Source organism: Salmo salar, chromosome 27, assembly GCF_965601325.2.
Source record: "Salmo salar chromosome 27, fSalSal1, whole genome shotgun sequence".
In the NCBI taxonomy this organism is placed as follows: Eukaryota; Metazoa; Chordata; class Actinopteri; order Salmoniformes; family Salmonidae; genus Salmo; species Salmo salar.
This window is the reverse complement of record NC_138317.1, coordinates 32,932,501-32,951,540: the sequence shown is the minus strand read 5'-3', so window position 1 is coordinate 32,951,540 and position 19,040 is coordinate 32,932,501. Positions and strand designations below refer to the sequence as shown.

General features: G+C 44.9%; 1 protein-coding gene across 4 annotated transcripts in view; it reads left to right on the top strand.

Moving 5' to 3' along the window:
• The window catches only part of dync1i1a (dynein cytoplasmic 1 intermediate chain 1a), a 129,920-nt gene that overhangs the window by 87,326 nt on the left and 23,554 nt on the right, over positions 1–19,040 (top strand). For all 4 annotated transcript variants that reach the window (XM_045709257.2, XM_014178483.3, XM_045709256.2 and 1 more), the window contains 4 exons: positions 144–290; positions 3,510–3,623; positions 10,626–10,759; positions 10,927–11,071. In XM_045709257.2, coding sequence (XP_045565213.1) covers positions 144–290; positions 3,510–3,623; positions 10,626–10,759; positions 10,927–11,071 — 540 coding nt within the window. The remainder of the gene's footprint in view (positions 1–143; positions 291–3,509; positions 3,624–10,625; positions 10,760–10,926; positions 11,072–19,040) is intronic.

Here is a 19,040-nt window from a genome sequence, read left to right as displayed (position 1 = left end):
TCTCCCCCCTCTCTCCTTTTTCTTTCTCTCTCCATTTTCTTTCTCTCCTCTCTATCTTTCTATCTCTCTTTCTCACTTCCCCCTCTGTCTTCCTCTTTTTCTCTCCTTCTAACCCATCCTCTCTCTCTCCCTCTCTCATCTAGTCTTCAGTGGTGTCGGTGGGCTTTGCCCGGTTCCATCCTAACCTGGTGGTGGGCGGAACTTACTCTGGCCAGATAGTCCTGTGGGACAACCGCAGCCACCGCAGGACTCCTGTACAGAGAACCCCCCTCTCAGCTGCAGCTCACACGGTAAGTCCACAGTGCATCCTCATTGGTCCCGTGTGGCTCAGTTGGTAGAGCATGGTGTTTGCAACGCCAGGGTTGTGGGTTCGATTCCCACGGGGGACCAGTACCGAGAGAAAAATGTATGCATTCACTACTGTAAGTCGCTCTGGATAAGAGCGTCTGCTAAATGACTAAAATGTAAAAATGGCACCCTATTCCCTATATAGTAAAGTGCACTTCTTTTGACCAGAGCCCTATAGGGAATAGGTGCCACTTGCGATGCACACTAAGTTTCCATGTGCACTGAAACACTGAGACACCCACCCAACACCCTGTAACAGAAATGCACCGTTAGTTTATTTTAGCTTCAACATATACGACTGCTTTAGTTTATAGCAGTAATACAGATACACTTCTCCAGGACCTGCAGCACACTGAAACCCAACCCTGCAATCTGTGGCCTCAGACGGCTTCCAAAACATATAAGAGGAGGAATATAATGCCCTTGTATATCCTATATCTGATCCTATATCTTATCCTATATCTTATGTACTATATCCTATATCTTGTATCTTATCCTATATCTTATGTACTATATCCTATATCTTGTATCTTATCCTATATCTTATATACTATATCCTAGAGTTGAAGTTGGAAGTTTACATACATCTTAGTCAAATACATTTAAACTCAGTTTTTCACATTTTCTGACATTTAATCCTATTACAAAATTCCTGTTTTAGGTCAGTTAGGATCACCACTTTATTTTAAGAATGTTAAATGTCAGAATAATAGTGAGGAGAATGATTTATTTCACCTTTTATTTCTTTCATCACATTCCCAGTGGATCAGAAGTTTACATACACTCAATTAGTATTTGGTAGCATTTCCTTTAAATTGTTTAACTTGGGTCAAACGTTTTGGGTCGCCTTCCACAAGCTTCCCACAATAAGTTGGGTGAATTTTGGCCCATTCCTCCTGACAGAGCTGGTGTAACTGAGTCAGGTTTGTAGGCCTCCTTGCTCGCACACGCTTTTTCAGTTCTGCCCACAAATGTTCTATATGATTGAGACCAGGGCTTTGTGATGGCCACTCCAATACCTTGACTTTGTTGTCCTTAAGCCATTTTTCCACATCTTTGGAAGTATGCTTGGGGTCATTGTCCATTTGGAAGATCCATTTGTGACCAAGCTTTAACTTCCTGACTGCGGTCTTGAGATGTTGCTTCAATATATCCACATAATTTTCCTTCCTCATGATGCCATCTATTTTGTGAAGTGCACCAGCCCCTCCTGCAGCAAAGCACCCCCACAACATGATGCTGCCACCCCCGTGCTTCACGATTAGGATGGTGTTCTTCGGCTTGCAAGCCTCCCCCTTTTTCCTCCAAACATAACGATGGTCATTATGGCCAAACAGTTCTATTTTTGTTTCATCAGACCAGAGGACATTTCTCCAAAAAGTACGATCTTTGTCCCCTTGTGCAGTTGCAAACCGTAGTCTGGCTTTTTTATGGCGGTTTTGGAGCAGTGGCTTCTTCCTCGCTGAGCGGCCTTTCAGGTTATGTTGATATAGGACTCGTTTTACTGTGGATATATAGATACTTTTGTACCTGTTTCCTCCAGCATCTTCACAAGGTCCTTTGCTGTTGTTCTGGGATTGATTTGTACCTTTCGCACCGAAGTACGTTCATCTCTAGGAGACAGAACGTGTCTTCTTCCTGAGCGGTATGACGGCTGCGTTGTCCCATAGTGTTTATACTTGCGTACTATTGCTTGTACAGATGAACGTGGTACCTTCAGGCATTTGGAAATTGCTCCCAAGGATGAACCAGACTTGTGGAGGTCTACAATTATATTTCTGCAGTCTTGGCTGATTTCTTTTGATTTTCCCATGATGTCAAGCAAAGAAACACTGAGTTTGAAGATAGGCCTTGAAATACATCCACAGGTACACCTCCAATTGACTCAAATGATGTCAATTTGCCTATCAGAAGCTTCTAAAGCCATGACATCATTTTTTGGAATTTTCAAAGCGGTTTAAAGGCACAGTCAACTTAGTGTATGTGAACTTCTGACCCACTGGAAAGTGAAATAACCTGTCTGTAAACAATTGTTGGAAAAATTACTTGTGTCATGCCAAAACTATAGTTTGTTAACAAGAAATGTGTGGAGTGATTGAAAAACTAGTTTTAATGACTCCAACGTAAGTATATGTAAACTTCCGACTTCAAGTGTATATCCTATTCTATATCTTATACACTATATCCTATCCTATACTTTGTCCTATCCTATACTCATCCCCAACAAACCTTCTGAGTCTCAATACATTGTGAATACCACCCAAGGCAGGCAATACAGTTGAATGGTGGTGGTGGGAGTAGGGGGGAATCATTGTCGCTTCACACACACACACACACACACACACACACACACACACACACACACACACACACACACACACACACACACACACACACACACACACACACACACACACACAGAGACAGGCACATGTACACACACACACACACACTGCCCCTGGATGCCATACATGCCCCCAATAATGAGAGACTATGTCTAGGCCTTCTGAAAGGGGCCTTTGTGGGCGCCAAACAAAAATCAATTTGAGGGCAATAATTACATAATGGTTTCACACAACCCGCTGTATTTGCACAGCGCCGGATGACGGTGCCAAGTTGGAGTAAGGGTCTGTTGCACATTGGCATCTCATCACTCAATAAGGGCTTTGTGTCGTCTCAGGGTTATAGGAAGACATATTGTAGATGGATGTGCAGATTCACTTCATACCTGCTAATGTCTTTCAGAAGATATTACAGTTTGTGGAGGAAACTACATGTGAAATACACTACAGCTTATTGAAAGTAGTATAAGTGTTAAGTGTAGTGCTATTTAAGAAACAACACTAATATGTAGATACAAATTAAATAACTGAATTGGAACTTCAGTGGTATAATGTAGCTTAGTGTTATATGAAGCTTGTAGTTATTAGCGTACAGTGTACATAGTGTACATTCCTGATGTTGATTTGAAACTGCTTCTACATACAGTATGTTGTCTGTGTATTCTGTTTATCGTAGCAGCACCATTTCACCAAGTCAAATTCCTATACATGCAAATGTATTTGGTAAATAAAAGATGATTCTGATAGCATCCAGTGTGTTTACAAATGGCCATTCTCTTCATGTGTCTGTCCTTCCTGTTTTTCCTGTCTGTACTATAGCACCCGGTATACTGTGTAAACGTGGTGGGAACCCAGAATGCCAACAACCTGATCACCGTGTCCACAGACGGCAGGATGTGCTCCTGGAGTCTTGACATGCTCTCTCAGCCACAGGTAAGAGCTGTTCCAGGGTCAGTCCTACCTGACCTGTAGCATTAAGGCCCATCTCTTCAGACTGATCCACAGTCATCAATCTGTAGAATTAAGGCCCATTTCTTCAAATTGATCCGCAGTCAGGAATCTGTACCATTTAAGGCCCATCTCTTCACACTGATCCACAGTCAGCCCAAAGATATTACATTTTCACATACAGTACCAGTCAAACATTTGGACACACCTACTCAATTAATTTTTTAATTTTTACTATTTTCTACATTGTAGAATAATAGTGAAAACATCAAAACTATGAAATAACACATATGGAATGATGTAGTAATGAAAAAAGTGTTAAACAAATCAAAATATATTTTAGATTTTAGATTCTTCAAAGTAGCCACCCTTTACCTTGATGACAGCTTTGCACACTCTTGGCATTCTCTCAACCAACTTCAATGTAGAAAATAGTAAAAATAAAGAAAAACCTTTGAATGAGTAGGTGTGTCCAAACTTTCGACTGGTACTGTGTGTAGCTCCCTCCATTTCAATGGGAACTGCTCAAGAGCCCATGCAAGTGAGTAGGAGCCCATAACGCTTTCTCTCTTCTTCCGTCCTTGGCATAAAAAGGTCCAAAGCAGTCCATCCTGCAGTATGTGAAGGGAGGTGTGTTCTCCATGCGTTCCTTCGGAAGATCTGCCAGCCTTTGCTCTTCTGTACATCATCTGAATTTCCTGCATTTCACATATTTGTAGATGTGAGAGAAAACTGCATTGCTGCATCCTAGGATCCATATACCGTTGGATAACAGCTCATTGATCGTCATTCCACGTCCTAGGTTGGGTCTTGCATGAGCCAAGCGACCTCCCACCCTGAGGATACCTTGCTCATCCAGAAATGGACTCAATTTATGCAACTTGCTTCCTTTATCGTTGGTCTTGATGTCTTTCTGGTGCCTACGGTTGTGTATCTCATGGGAGAAGGCTGCTTCTTGAACCATCTTTATAATGGTGAGCTCTGCCTCTCTCCTTTCTTCAATGCTTGTAGCTTCACTGGACCTCAGTTTTAAGCCCATGGCTTCCTTGACACGTCATTTGAGCCTGGCAATAGCTTTCACCACTCTTTCCCAGTCTGAGAACTTGTGAAGGTGATTTAGTAACAATCTTAATTATTTTGCCTGGGTATCATGGACCAGGGATTTCTGCAGCTCTGGGTCATTGTCTGAGATCTCTCCCACCTTGACTTGTCCTTAGGAAAGTTCTTCTTGCCAAAGAAAGTCTGGACCTGTGAACCAGTTGGTTGCCATGAGCTGTTCTGATGTGAGACCTCTGGAAGCATGATCCGCAGGATTCTCTTCAGAGGTCACATAACTCTGTTGTTCGGGATCTGTGCTTTGCTTAATGCGTTGAATACGGTTAGCTACAAAGATGTGGAATCTTCTGGCTTCATTGTTGATGTAGCCAAGAACGACCTTCGAGTCTGTCCAGAAGTATTCCTGTAGACCTTGTATCTCTAGCTCCTTTTTAAGCATGTCACTTGTTCGAACAGCTACCACCGCTGCTGAAATTTCCAGTCATGGTATGGTCGTAACCTTGGAAGGGGCGACTCTCGACTTCCCCATAACTAGGGAGCAATGAACTTCTCCTGCTGTGCTGATTGTTCTGAGGTATGAGCACTCCCATAACCTGAGGTACTAGCGTCAGAGAAGTGATGGCGCTCATAGCTCTGCACTTCCTTGAAACTTGATGGCAAGTAGCCTCGTTGGATCCTTACTTCAGACAAGTTTTATAGACCTTGGAGCCAGAATTCCCACTGGGAGAACGTAGGTCATCTGGAAGGGGGTCATTCCAGTTGATCTTGTCACGACACATCTACTGCAATATCTGCTTCCCTGCCAGGACAAAGGGTGCCACAAACCCAAATGGATCATATACAGAGGCTACTGTAGACAACACTCCTCTTCTTGTGAGTGGGCGTTCCTTGACATCTACTCTAAACTGGAACTCGTCTGATGCGACACACCACAGTACACCAAGCGCTCTCTCTGTGTGGTTCACCCAGAACCAAATCAAGGTCTTTGGCACCCTCTGCACGTTCTTCCTTAGGAATTGTGGCTATAACTTCCTTGCTGTTAGAGATAAACTTGTGCAACCAAAGTTTGCAGATGATGCAAAGCTCCCTTGCTTCTTTCACCAGCTGGGCCGCTTCAGCTTCAGACAATACGCTTGTCAACCCGATAAGTTCCTCATCCTTCGGCAGCAAGATGTTTGAGACCATAGTTGGCGCAACCAGGAAATGAAGCTGCACCGAACAAGTGGACCTTCATACGATACACTGAGGGTTGAGACTCTAGATCTCCGTTCTCCCACCAAAGGAACCGCAGATAATCTTGGTCTTCTGCTTTCACATGAAACTGGTGGAACATGCGCTCTACATCACACATGATTGCGACTGGACCCTTACGAAAACAGCAAAGGACACCCAGCAATGTGTTTGTCAACTCTGGACCGGTAAGGAGATGGTCATTCAAGGACGTCTCTCGAAACTTAGCTAAGCAGTCAAAGACGACTCGTATCTTCCCAGGCTTTTGTGGTATATGATAAACCCCATGTTGCGGGATGTACCATGCTGGATGCTTGTTCATTTCCTCCTCGGAGACCTTCTCAGCATCTCCACAAGCTATGGTCTCTTCCATGAATGCTGTGTAGTCCTTGTAGTACTGCTTGTCTCTCCTTAGCCTCCTTTCCAGACACTTGAGATGGTGAACTGCACATGTCTTATTGTTCGGCAGGTTGGGTCTTTCTTCCTTAAATGGCAGCAGCATCTCATAATGTCCATTGTCCTTGCGTCTGATGCCCACTTTCATTTTTGTCAGGAACCGGATATCCTCTTGAGATATGAGGTCCTCTTCTGCAGCTCTCTCGTTGAAGTCAGATTCAAGCGTCTTGATAATGTCCAGTGCTGTGATTGCCTCTCTAACGCGTGTTCTACAAACATAGTGAAGAAGATTGAAGACTTGGCATCACCTGTCTAACGATAACCCGATGACTCACTCCAATCGTCATAGTCGATACATGGGTTTCCATAGCCGACTATGCTCCAGCCAAGGTCTGTTCTCTGAGCAAAAGGCTGATTTCCCTTACCAGACACAATTTCTCTTGGAAGGAGAGCCTGGGAGCAGTTGTAGCCAATTAACAGACCGACATCCCAGCTCTGTTGAGGAGCAATCTCCTCTGCAATGTGTTCAAGATGAGACCATGCTCTTGCAGTCTCTGGAGTAGGAATATGATCTCTGTTTGCAGGAATAAACTCTCTCGAGTAGGTCGTTGGCAGATGGATTTTCTTCTCCAAGTAAAACCCTCTAACCTGCAAACCAGACAGCTTCTGGCAGGGCACGATGGTATTCCTTGAAGCCATTGTAGAGAGTTTCAGTTGTACTGGCTCCTTCCTTGTATTGAGAGCTTTTGTTGTCTCTTCAAGGATAAAGGTTGTGTCGCTCTGGGTGTCAAGAAGTGCATACACGAGAACTTCACGATCTGGCTCGCTTGTGGTTGACACCCATACTGGAATGATTGTGGAGGTGTGAGTGTTGTTAATGTCCCTTACTACTCTGTTAGATATTTCCTCACTAGACGCTCTAGTCCCTTTATCTTGTGGGGGCTCTGTCTTCCTATCCCTTGACCTTTCTTTAGTACGATCTTCGGATTGGATGCCTCCTCTGACACGTGTCACAGGTGTTCCTGTTATCACAATCTTTCTAACGATGCCCAGGCCTTAAACAGCCGAAGCACAATTTATTCTCTTGAACAAACTTCTGTCGCTCTGCGGTGGGCTTATCCAAGAACTTCCAACATTTGTGGAGACAGTGACCCGACTTCTCACAGAAGACACAACTAGTAACAGTATCTTTCTCATCAGAGTTAGTTGCTAATACCCTTGCTCCGGGGCTTGAAATCCTTGGCGTCTTATGTTTTCCATCTTCACTTGGTTTCAAAGCATGAAGGGATGTTACAGGATTACAAGCGATCTTGGCTTCTCTCGTGAGAAACTTCACAAACTGACTGAAGCTTGGAAAGGTCTCAGTTTCTTTTAAGATGTCTATGACCTTTCTATTCCATTTTGAAGTTAGCCAATCTGGAAGTTTAGCGAGGATCTTTTGGTTTTCATTACAGTCATTAAGCACCTCCAGGCCCTTATTCTGAGACATAGCAGCCTCACAGCTGCGAAGAAAGTCTACAACGTCTCTAAGTTCAAGACTGTCCTTGGTATTCCCCCCCCCCCAAAAAAAAAACTATATATATAGATGTACTTTTGTAAAGTGGTTGTTCCACTGGATATCATAAGGTGAATGTATAAGAGCGTCTGCTAAATGACGTAAATGTAAATGTAAATGGATCCTATCTTAGGCCATGTATTGAGCTTATCTCTGAAGGACTTGGCGATGAGGAATTTGTTTCCGTACCTTTCTTCAAGAATGGTCCACGCAGCATGGTAGGCTGACTCTGTTCCAAACATAAAGTAACTTTCGATGGCTTTCTTGGCAGGCCCACCGACATATTTTCTTAAGTAATATATCTTCTCAGTTGCTGGTATGTTCTTCCTGTCTATCAGAGTCTGAAAAGAGACCTTCCAGTCAGTGAACAAGAGTGGTTCTCCATTGAATGTTACTGGTTCTGGTATGGGGAGGCGGCTTACACTGATGGATTCCGCTAGTAACCTGACCATGGTCTTGGTGCCATCTTCTTGTTGTGCGCTTGTCACAACATGTTGTGGTGAGAGACTGAAATGAGCCAATTCTGTGCATGACTTCTTTCACAGATTTTCAGTTACAGAGTAGTTCTCTCTTCTCGTCCTCGGAGTTTTCACTATAGCTTACCTCCAGTAACCACGAGCACAACCGTTCCTTGATTTTAACTGGCGGTGTCACGTCCTGGCCAGTATAAGGGTTAATTGTTATTGTAGTTTGGTCAGGACGTGGCAGAGGGTATTTGTTTTATGTGGTTAGGGGTGGTGTTTTAGTAGAAGGGCGTTTGATTTATTATATCGGGGGTTTTGGTTTATGGTCTATGTTTATGTATTTCTAGGTGTAGTCTGGTTTGTGTATTTCTATGTTAGGTTGATTGGGGTTTGGGACTCTCAATTGGAGGCAGGTGCTTCCTCGTTGCCTCTGATTGAGAGTCCTATATATGGGTAATTGTTTGGTGTAGGTTTTGTGGGAGATTGTTCCTTGTCTAGCGTGTATCAGCCTGAGAAGACTGTTTGGTGATCGTGAGTTTGTTTTGTTGTTTTTTGTGTTCATTTTGAGTTAATAAATGTTCAAAATGAACAAACACAGTCCTGCTGCATTTTGGTCCTCCTTTACCGACGATAACCGTGACAGGCGGATTTATTCTGTAGTTTTAGTCAGAATTATCACCTTCCGTGAGAACTATAAAGTAAATGAAAATACAGTTAAGCACACTCTTAAAACCTTCTTGTCTTACGAGTGACTTATTAGCTTGGTATAACTCTGAAGTGCTTACATACATACACAGTTTAGCCGGAGCTATAACAGTATCAGATTAAACACATGAATAAAGGAAAAATACCTCATTGGCTGCTTATTACAGAAGGGAGGAAATCAAAAACGTCACACGTATTATTCCTAGCATGAATTCACGCTTCATCCTTAATTATTATAACGTTACCATCCTAACATACACACTTCAACCTTTACGAACTACACCCGAAGACATGAAAACTTAGCTAACACAGCGCGGGATTGCCTTCACTCCAAAGGTGTGTTGCTACGATAATAATCCCCGTTACAACAGTTATTAGCCACGTAGTTCCACTTGTCTTGTCATTTCCCCCACATAGCGAACACGTAAACAATTCAAACAAAAAAACAACGACAGGTTAATTGTCAGTTACACTGTGTATGACATACTGCATGTTGTTATTAAAGAGAATGGTACTATAACTGACTCATACAAAAGGTGTAACTAATTCCATGACAATGTCACGACTTCCGCCAAAGTTGGTCCCTCTCCTTGTTCGGCGGTCGAAGTCGCCAACCTTCTGATCCTCTTTTCATTTTCCATTGGTTTTGTCTTGTCTTGTATCACACCTGGTTCCAATCCCATTCATTACATGTTGTGTATTTAACCGTCTGTTCCCCCTCATTGTCCTTGTCGGTGATTGTTTGTTTGTAAGCTATGTACAAGATATGTTCTGGTGTGCGACGGGTTTTGTACCCACTTGTATTATTTTGTATATTTTTGGTTTTCGGAGTTTTTGAGTTTTTGCTCCGTTTTATACCAAGTTCGATCTCCTGCGCCTGACTTCCCTGCCACCAGCATGCACCCTTACAGACAAAGCCCAATCAAATGGTGTAACTAATTCCATGACAAAGCCCAATCGAATGGTGTAACTAATTCCATGACAAAGCCCAATCGAACAGTGTAACTAATTCCATGACAAAGCCCAATCAAATGGTGTAACTAATTCCATGACAAAGCCCAATTGAACAGTGTAACTAATTCCATGACAAAGCCCAATCGAATGGTGTAACTAATTCCATGACAAAGCCCAATCAAATGGTGTAACTAATTCCATGACAAAGCCCAATCGAATGGTGTAACTAATTCCATGACAAAGCCCAATCGAATGGTGTAACTAATTCCATGACAAAGCCCAATCGAACAGTGTAACTAATTCCATGACAAAACCCTATCAAACATAATATGTGCTATATAACTATATAACTGTATGTCTATGTGATGTATGTTAGACTCATTGTAACTAGGTCGGCACAAACGATCTTAACACTTCCGAAAGTACATGATGATAGCAGCCATGTACAGACTACCATACGATAATTGTGTTTTTCGTGAACATGAGGTTGAACCATTTAACCCTCTGTGTGTGTGTGTGTGTGTGTGTGTGTGTGTGTGTGTGTGTGTGTGTGTGTGTGTGTGTGTGTGTGTGTGTGTGTGTGTGTGTGTGTGTGTGTGTGTGTGTGTGTGTGTGTGTGTGTTGTAGGAGAGCATGGAGCTGGTGTACAACAAGTCTAAAGCGGTGGCTGTGACAGGCATGGCGTTCCCCACTGGAGACGTCAATAATTATGTGGTGGGGAGTGAGGAGGGAACCGTGTACACCGCATCCAGACACGGCAGGTTAGAGGAACACACACACTCACACACACACACACACACACACTTTAAGCTTAATGTCTTTATACAGTGTATCTCATAACCGTAATAATACCAGCTACAAGCTCCTGCCCCCCAAAATGTGTCCTCTGTTCTCTCTGACATGCTCTCTCTCCCATGCTCCTTTGCAGCAAGGCGGGGATCTGTGAAATGTTCGAGGGCCACCATGGGCCTGTGACGGGCCTCAGCTGTCACAACGCCGTTGGCCCTGTAGACTTCTCCCACCTCTTCGTCACCTCGTCGTTCGACTGGACTGTCAAACTGTGGAGCACTAAGGTAAGAAGAGCTCTTTATACTGGACTGTCAAACTGTGGAACACTAAGGTAAGAAGAGCTCTTTATACTGGACTGTCAAACTGTGGAACACTGAAGTAAGAAGAGCTCTTTATACTGGACTGTCAAACTGTGGAGCACTAAGGTAAGAAGAGCTCTTTATACTGGACTGTCAAACTGTGGAACACTGAAGTAAGAAGAGCTCTTTATACTGGACTGTCAAACTGTGGAACACTGAGGTAAGAAGAGCTCTTTATACTGGACTGTCAAACTGTGGAACACTGAGGTAAGAAGAGCTCTTTATACTGGACTGTCAAACTGTGGAACACTGAGGAAAGAAGAGCTCTTTATACTGGACTGTCAAACTGTGGAACACTGAGGTAAGAAGAGCTCTTTATACTGGACTGTCAAACTGTGGAACACTGAGGAAAGAAGAGCTCTTTATACTGGACTGTCAAACTGTGGAACACTGAAGTAAGAAGAGCTCTTTATACTGGACTGTCAAACTGTGGAACACTGAGGTAAGAAGAGCTCTTTATACTGGACTGTCAAACTGTGGAACACTGAGGAAAGAAGAGCTCTTTATACTGGACTGTCAAACTGTGGAACACTGAAGTAAGAAGAGCTCTTTATACTGGACTGTCAAACTGTGGAACACTGAGGAAAGAAGAGCTCTTCATTTCAACTTGTGTCCTCCAGGTCTCCTTTCACTGTCTGGTTCAAACTTCAACTTGAATGGACTGGACTGAGAGGAGCTAAGCTGGACACATGTTTGAAGGGAGGAGGGAAGGAGAGGGAGGAGGGAAGGAGGTTATGTGTCCGTGGCAGTGAACCGTCTGGACTGGAGTGGACTGTGGAGGGAGGAAGCAAAGTATGGATGAAGAAAGGGAATGAGAGATGGAGAGAAGAGGAGGAGTGAGGCTGTTGACTGGGGTTCAAACCACAGAGAGGCAGCGGGGGCTAGGGAGGCTGCAGACTGCTGTGGAACTCCTCTATCCCCCATTCTGGCCTTTCTGTCTGGAGACAGAGGAGCGCACCACAACCACCACAGAGACGGACAGAGGGAGGAAGGAAGGGAGGGAGAAATCCATCGTGCTGGAAGGCCACAGTGTTGGTTTATGAAGAAGAGACGAGGAGGGAAGAGACGAGGAGGGTAGACGAGAGGAGGGGAGGGTAGAGGAGAGAAGAGATGACCCCATCAAAAGACTCACTCCACTGAAAGACCAAGATAGCATGAAAACCAATATAAATCCCAAACCAAAATAAATACAAACCTAAAATAGAAAACAGACAATAAAAACATGTTCATCTTCAGCCTGGATCAATTTGATATACAGTAAACCACAGAGAGGCCAGGGAGGCTGCAGATATACAGTAAACCACAGAGGGCCAGGGAGGCTGCAGATATACAGTAAACCACAGAGAGACAGGGAGGCTACAGATATACAGTAAACCACAGAGAGGCCAGGGAGGCTGCAGATATACAGTAAACCACGGAGAGACAACGGAGGCTGCAGATATACAGTAAACCACGGAGAGGAAACGGGGACCAGGGAGGCTACAGATATACAGTAAACCACAGAGAGGAAACGGGGACCAGGGAGGCTACAGATATACAGTAAACCACAGAGAGGAAACGGGGACCAGGGAGGCTACAGATATACAGTAAACACAGAGAGGAAACGGGGACCAGGGAGGCTACAGATATACAGTAAACCACGGAGAGGAAACGGGGACCAGGGAGGCTACAGATATACAGTAAACCACAGAGAGGAAACGGGGACCAGGGAGGCTACAGATATACAGTAAACCACAGAGAGGAAACGGGGACCAGGGAGGCTGCAGATATACAGTAAACCACAGAGGGCCAGGGAGGCTACAGATATACAGTAAACCACAGAGAGACAGGGAGGCCAGGGAGCCTGCAGATATACAGTAAACCACAGAGAGACAGGGAGGCTGCAGATATACAGTAAACCACAGAGACAGCGGAGGCCAGGGAGGCTGCAGATATACAGTAAACCACAGAGAGGCAGCGGAGGCCAGGGAGCCTGCAGATATACAGTAAACCACAGAGAGACAGGGAGGCTGCAGATATACAGTAAACCACAGAGACAGCGGAGGCCAGGGAGGCTGCAGATATACAGTAAACCACAGAGGACCAGGGAGGCTGCAGATATACAGTAAACCACAGAGGGCCAGGGAGGCTGCAGATATACAGTAAACCACAGAGGGCCAGGGAGGCTGCAGATATACAGTAAACCACAGAGAGGAAGCGAAGGCCAGGGAGGCTACAGATATACAGTAAACCACAGAGGACCAGGGAGGCTGCAGATATACAGTAAACCACAGAGGGCCAGGGAGGCTGCAGATATACAGTAAACCACAGAGAGGAAGCGAAGGCCAGGGAGGCTGCAGATATACAGTAAACCACAGAGACAGCGGAGGCCAGGGAGGCTGCAGATATACAGTAAACCACAGAGAGGCAGCGGGGACCAGGGAGGCTGCAGATATACAGTAAACCACAGAGAGGCAGGGAGGCTACAGATATACAGTAAACCACAGAGAGACAACGGAGGCCAGGGAGGCTGCAGATATACAGTAAACCACAGAGAGACAGGGAGGCTGCAGATATACAGTAAACCACAGAGGGCCAGGGAGGCTACAGATATACAGTAAACCACAGAGGGCCAGGGAGGCTGCAGATATACAGTAAACCACAGAGGGCCAGGGAGGCTGCAGATATACAGTAAACCACAGAGAGACAGGGAGGCTACAGATATACAGTAAACCACAGAGGGCCAGGGAGGCTGCAGATATACAGTAAACCACAGAGGGCCAGGGAGGCTACAGATATACTGTAAACCACAGAGGGCCAGGGAGGCTGCAGATATACAGTAAACCACAGAGGGCCAGGGAGGCTACAGATATACTGTAAACCACAGAGGGCCAGGGAGGCTGCAGATATACAGTAAACCACAGAGAGGCAGCGGGGACCAGGGAGGCTACAGATATACAGTAAACCACAGAGGGCCAGGGAGGCTGCAGATATACAGTAAACCACAGAGAGGCAGCGGAGGCCAGGGAGCCTGCAGATATACAGTAAACCACAGAGAGACAGGGAGGCTACAGATATACAGTAAACCACAGAGGGCCAGGGAGGCTACAGATATACAGTAAACCACAGAGGGCCAGGGAGGCTACAGATATACAGTAAACCACAGAGAGACAGGGAGGCTACAGATATACAGTAAACCACAGAGGGCCAGGGAGGCTGCAGATATACAGTAAACCACAGAGGGCCAGGGAGGCTGCAGATATACAGTAAACCACAGAGAGGCCAGGGAGGCTGCAGATATACAGTAAACCACAGAGGGCCAGGGAGGCTACAGATATACAGTAAACCACAGAGGGCCAGGGAGGCTGCAGATATACAGTAAACCACAGAGAGGCAGCGGGGACCAGGGAGGCTACAGATATACAGTAAACCACAGAGGGCCAGGGAGGCTGCAGATATACAGTAAACCACAGAGAGGCAGCGGAGGCCAGGGAGCCTGCAGATATACAGTAAACCACAGAGAGACAGGGAGGCTACAGATATACAGTAAACCACAGAGGGCCAGGGAGGCTACAGATATACTGTAAACCACAGAGGGCCAGGGAGGCTGCAGATATACAGTAAACCACAGAGAGGCAGCGGGGACCAGGGAGGCTACAGATATACAGTAAACCACAGAGGACCAGGGAGGCTGCAGATATACAGTAAACCACAGAGGGCCAGGGAGGCTACAGATATACTGTAAACCACAGAGGGCCAGGGAGGCTGCAGATATACAGTAAACCACAGAGAGGCAGCGGGGACCAGGGAGGCTACAGATATACAGTAAACCACAGAGGGCCAGGGAGGCTGCAGATATACAGTAAACCACAGAGAGGCAGCGGAGGCCAGGGAGCCTGCAGATATACAGTAAACCACAGAGAGACAGGGAGGCTACAGATATACAGTAAACCACAGAGGGCCAGGGAGGCTACAGATATACAGTAAACCACAGAGGGCCAGGGAGGCTACAGATATACAGTAAACCACAGAGAGACAGGGAGGCTACAGATATACAGTAAACCACAGAGGGCCAGGGAGGCTGCAGATATACAGTAAACCACAGAGGGCCAGGGAGGCTGCAGATATACAGTAAACCACAGAGGGCCAGGGAGGCTGCAGATATACAGTAAACCACAGAGGGCCAGGGAGGCTGCAGATATACAGTAAACCACAGAGGGCCAGGGAGGCTGCAGATATACAGTAAACCACAGAGGGCCAGGGAGGCTACAGATATACAGTAAACCACAGAGAGACAGGGAGGCTACAGATATACAGTAAACCACAGAGAGACAGCGGAGGCTGATATTCAGTAAATATTCAGTAAACTCTAACATTGTTTTTTAAACTTTTTTACCTGTGACATATTAATGTGTGTATGTATCATGATACACTCAACAGATACACTCAAAGCTCAGATACTGCAAATGTATGTATTATTCAGTGATATGTTCAATGTGTAGATGCAGCAAGTCTATAACTCATATGTGAAGTATATCATGACAGATATTAAAGCTTTCTGCAGGAGTGTGTTATCTTTGGGGTTTGAGGAATCTCCTCCCCTTTGAGGGGTACCACAGGTGTGTGTGCGTGTGCCTGTGTGTGTGTGTGTGTGTGTGTGTGTGTGTGCCTGTGCGTGTGTGCGTGCGTGCGTGTGGATGTGGGCACACCTTAGCTGGCTAGCCTTTGCTTACCTAAGGCTAACCTAGAGGTTTACTTTCATCTTGCCAATCAACGCCATCAAAAGACACCGCTCTCTCCACAGAGACAAAAAGGCCAGAATGCAGAAGTCGGAATGTTGCAAATATTGTGGTTGTAAAAACATGTAGGTTCAGGTTGTGAGCTGCTAGACTGGGATGTTGACAGGGAGACGTCTAGAGACTGAGAATGCATCTAGTTGGGACCATAGAAAAAAGTTTCTGTGTATGAATTGGCACCCTATTCCCTATATCAAACCAAATCAAATGTTATTTGTCACATGCACCGAATACAACAGGTGTAGACCTTTACGTGAAATGCCTACTTACAAGCCCTTAACCAACAGTATAGTTTTAAGAAAATATTTACTAAATAAACAAAGTATATACAGTGGGGGAAAAAAGTATTTGATCCCCTGCTGATTTTGTACGTTTGCCCACTTACAAGAAATGATCAGTCTATAATTTTAATGGTCGGTTTATTTGAACAGTGAGAGACAGAATAACAACAACAAAAAATCCAGAAAAACGCATGTCAAAAATATTATAAAATGATTTGCATTTTAATGAGGGAAATAAGTATTTGACCCCTCTGCAAAACATGACTTAGTACTTGGTGGCAAAACCCTTGTTGGCAATCACAGATGTCAGACGTTTCTTGTAGTTGGCCACCAGGTTTTCACACATCTCAGGAGGGATTTTGTCCCACTCCTCTTTGCAGATCTTCTCCAAGTCATTAAGGTCTCGAGGCTGACGTTTGGCAACTCGAACCTTCAGCTCCCTCCACAGATTTTCTATGGGATTAAGGTCTGGAGACTGGCTAGGCCACTCCAGGACCTTAAATGTGCTTCTTCTTGAGCCACTCCTTTGTTGCCTTGGCCGTGTGTTTTGGGTTATTGTCATGCTGGAATACCCATCCACGACCCATTTTCAATGCCCTGGCTGAGGGAAGGATGTTCTCACCCAAGATTTGACGGTCCCTTTGATGCGGTGAAGTTGTCCTGTCCCCTTAGCAGAAAAACACCCCCAAAGAATGTTTCCACCTCCATGTTTGACGGTGGAGATGGTGTTCTTGGGGTCATAGGCAGCATTCCTCTTCCTCCAAACACTGCGATTTGAGTTGATGCCAAAGAGCTCCATTTTGGTCTCATCTGACCCCAACAATTTCACCAGTTATCCTCTGAATCATTCAGATGTTCATTGGCAAACTTCAGACGGGCATGTATATGTATTCTTGAGCAGGGGTACCTTGCGGGCGCTGCAGGATTTCAGTCCTTCACGGCGTAGTGTGTTACCAATTGTTTTCTTGGTGACTATGGTCCCAGCTGCCTTGAGATCATTGACAAGATCCTCCCATGTAGTTCTGGGCTGATTCCTCACCGTTCTCATGATCATTGTAACCCCATGAGGTGAGATCTTGCATGGAGCCCCATCCACTCCAATACCTTGACTTTGTTGTCCTTAAGCCATTTTTCCACATCTTTGGAAGTATGCTTGGGGTCATTGTCCATTTGGAAGACCCATTTGCGACCAAGCTTTAACTTCCTGACTGATGTCTTGAGATGTTGCTTCAATATATCCACATAATTTTCCATCCTCATAATGCCATCTATTTTGTGAAGTGCACCAGTCCCCTCCTGCAGCAAAGCACCCCCACAACATGATGCTGTCACCCCCGTGCTTCATGGTTGGGATGGTGTTCTTCAGCTTGCAAGCATCCCCCTTTGTCCTCCGAACATAACGATGGTCATTATGGCCAAACAGTTCCATTTTTGTTTCATCAGACCAGAGGACATTTCTTCAAAAAGTACGATCTTTGTCCCCATGTGCAGTTGCAAACCGTTGATACTTTTGTACCTGTTTCCTCCAACATCTTCACAAGGTCCTTTGCTGTTGTTTTGGGGTTGATTTGCACTTTTCGCACCAAAGTACGTTCATCTCTAGGAGACAGAACGCGTCTCCTTCCTCAGCGGTATGACGGCTGCGTGGTCCCATGGTGTTTATACTTGCGTACTATTGTTTGTACAGATGAAAGTGGTACCTTCAGGCGTTTGGAAATTGCTCCCAAGGATGAACCAGACTTGTTGAGGTCTACAATTCTTTTTCTGAGGTCTTGGCTGATTTTCATTTGACTTTCCCATGATGTCAAGCAGATGCAGAGATGTCCTAACTGACTTGCCAAAACTATAGTTTGTTAACGACATTTGTGGAGTGGTTGAAAAACGAGTTTTAATGACTCCAACCTAAGTTTATGTAAACTTCCGACTTCAACTGTAGGTAGGGGGAAAGTGACAGGTTATGTACCTGATGTACTAGTCAGATCACATTTATGAAGTTCTTCATAATGACTTCTCTGCCCCTTCTCTGTTTCCCAGCAGTTGTACTGTAGGATGCATCCCTAATGGTCCTAATCCTGGTCAGATGTAGTGCACTAAATAGGGTGTAATTTGGGATGCACCGTAGACTTTGTGAGAGATGTTTGTCGGAGACAGAGAGTGAATGGAAACACAGGAGGAAGACATACCAGGATTCTCTCTGTTGGAATTCCAGTTTAGAATCTACAGGCCAGGATTCTCTCTGTTGGAATTCCAGTTTAGAATCTACAGACCTGGATTCTCTCTGTTGGATTTCCAGTTTAGAATCTACAGGCCGGGATTCTTTCTGTTGGAAGTCCAGTTTAGAATCTACAGGCCGGGATTCTTTCTGTTGGAATTCCAATTTAGAATCTACAGGGTGGAAGTTCTCTTCGATCTGGGGTTTTATTTGGAGGAACAGCTTGTCCAGAATCAGAACTTGGCAAATTCTGTTTATAATTTAAAGTGTGTGTGTATAAAGAGCAGCCTCAATGTTGGCGCCGCTGGGATCTGGACGTGTTGCTGTGGATTAGATACTGAGATCCTAAAAGCTACATTCATATTATATAGACAGATACAGTATGTGACTCAGAACAAGTCTGACAGAGAGCAAGAGAGAGAGAGAAGATAGAGAGAGGGGAGAGACAGTGATGAGTCACTCACTCAGCCCATAGACTGATATAAAAGGAAAATGAAGAAAACGTTGACCTTTAACATCATGTTAATGGCTGGCAAACTGTTTCAATTGAGGCTTGAAATTGCTTCTCTCTTAAGGTTTTCATTGTGTGTGTGTGTGTGTGTGTGTGTGTGTGTGTGTGTGTGTGT